Source organism: Austrofundulus limnaeus, unplaced genomic scaffold, assembly GCF_001266775.1.
Source record: "Austrofundulus limnaeus strain Quisiro unplaced genomic scaffold, Austrofundulus_limnaeus-1.0 Scaffold106, whole genome shotgun sequence".
NCBI classification, from domain to species: domain Eukaryota; kingdom Metazoa; phylum Chordata; class Actinopteri; order Cyprinodontiformes; family Rivulidae; genus Austrofundulus; species Austrofundulus limnaeus.
The window spans coordinates 1057330-1058851 of NW_013952508.1; the positions used below are offsets into that span (position 1 = coordinate 1057330).

General features: G+C 42.4%; 1 protein-coding gene across 1 annotated transcript in view; it reads left to right on the plus strand.

The window, feature by feature from the left end:
• Positions 1–890: 890 nt before the first annotated feature.
• The window catches only part of LOC106521301 (disabled homolog 1), a gene marked incomplete at its 5' end in the record, with an annotated part of 22954 nt that continues 22322 nt past the window's right edge, over positions 891–1522 (plus strand). The window contains 1 exon segment of the mRNA XM_014013819.1: positions 891–989. Within this exon segment, the coding sequence (XP_013869273.1) occupies positions 891–989 (99 nt within the window).

Sequence of the window (1522 nt, forward strand, 5' to 3'; positions counted from 1 at the left end):
CAAGTATTGAGTGCAGAACTGAACATAATTATTTGAAGGTTGACTTTTTTTGTATTAAAAACACTTTTCTTTTATTGTTCGGATAAAATATGCTAATTTTCTGAGATAGGGATTTTTTATTTTTCCTTTACTTTTTTGCCAAAATCATCAATATTAAAACAATAAAAGACTTAAACTCTTTCAGTTGGTGTGTAATGAATCTAAAATGTATGAAACTTTAATGTTTATCAGTATTTACAGAAAATAATGAACTTTATCACAATATGCTAATTTTTTGAGAAGCACATGTAAAACCACTCATTCGTCATCATTAAAGCTGTGTTTTTTTATCAGACACGTTCAGCACCTCTTCTTTCTTCTCGTATCATCTCAGCTCTTCTCCTTTCTTCTCTCGTGGTTTTCCTCTCCAGCATTGTTCTATGAAAGGCATGTCAAGCACACAGGTCGCATCAAACGGCACACGATGAAAGTTTTAATTGTTTCTTTTATCTGAGCTGAGTGTTTGACGAAAAAAAAAGGGGAAAAAAAAGCAAAGATTCGTAGGAAAACTTGCTCTTCAAAGGCAGAAACGGGTGTTCTGTCAGCACTATGTGGAGCAAACTGGTCGGTCAGCAGCACCATCCATCCTGTCAGCAAATCTAACCTTATTGTCAGGAGCTCGTGTTTGTCACGTGCACATGCAGAAGACTTACTTCAAAGACGAAACGAGGCAGTAATAAGAGGCAGAAGATGGCGTGTGATTTCCTGAGAGAGTGTCACCTCACCTCCAATCTATCCTGTGAATCTGCACCGATGATCCACTGTCACACTCATCTGAGCTACAAGAGAACACGTCTGCGTGTCCTTCCCTTCCTCTCCTCATGTCATGAATTTTCTTTATGTTCCTGCAGGGAATGGCTTCGTCAGCACGTTCCAAAGGCGAGCACAAGCAGCGAGTCTTCTTGACGGTCTCTTTTGGCGGGATCAAGATTTACTGTGAAAGATCAGGGGTGAGTAACGAGCGGGCCACTTCCAGCTGCCGCTCTGGGAGCCTGCGGCGCGGGACACCCGCAGGGCGCGCGCTCGCACGCCTCAGTTCACAGCAGCTGCCGGGGCCGCCATCTTAAGATGCTGACTGGCAGCGGCTTCTCCCCGTTTTACTTACCAACCTGTAAACTTCCTTACTGACTGTAATTCAGATCCAGCGACGGCGCATTTTCTGCAGAGCGGCTCGCCCAACAGCTCATCAAAATTAAACCTGACAGTGTTAAATGATGGTGCTTGAATTTAATATTTGACCCCAAGTCAGGTGGTTAAATGTATTGTGATGGAGTTAAAGGGGCAATATCACGTAAAATCAACTTTTTTGAGTTTTATATCATGTTATAATGTTATACTCTCATAAAAAAACATGACCAAAGCCTTGCTCTGACTCATTCATGCATGTTTGAGAAATCCTGCAGTGTTTTTAGGAAGCCATGCTGAGGAGCAAAACGACAGGTGGGGACCAGAAATGCCCCTGGGACGTACTGTATCTTTAAGC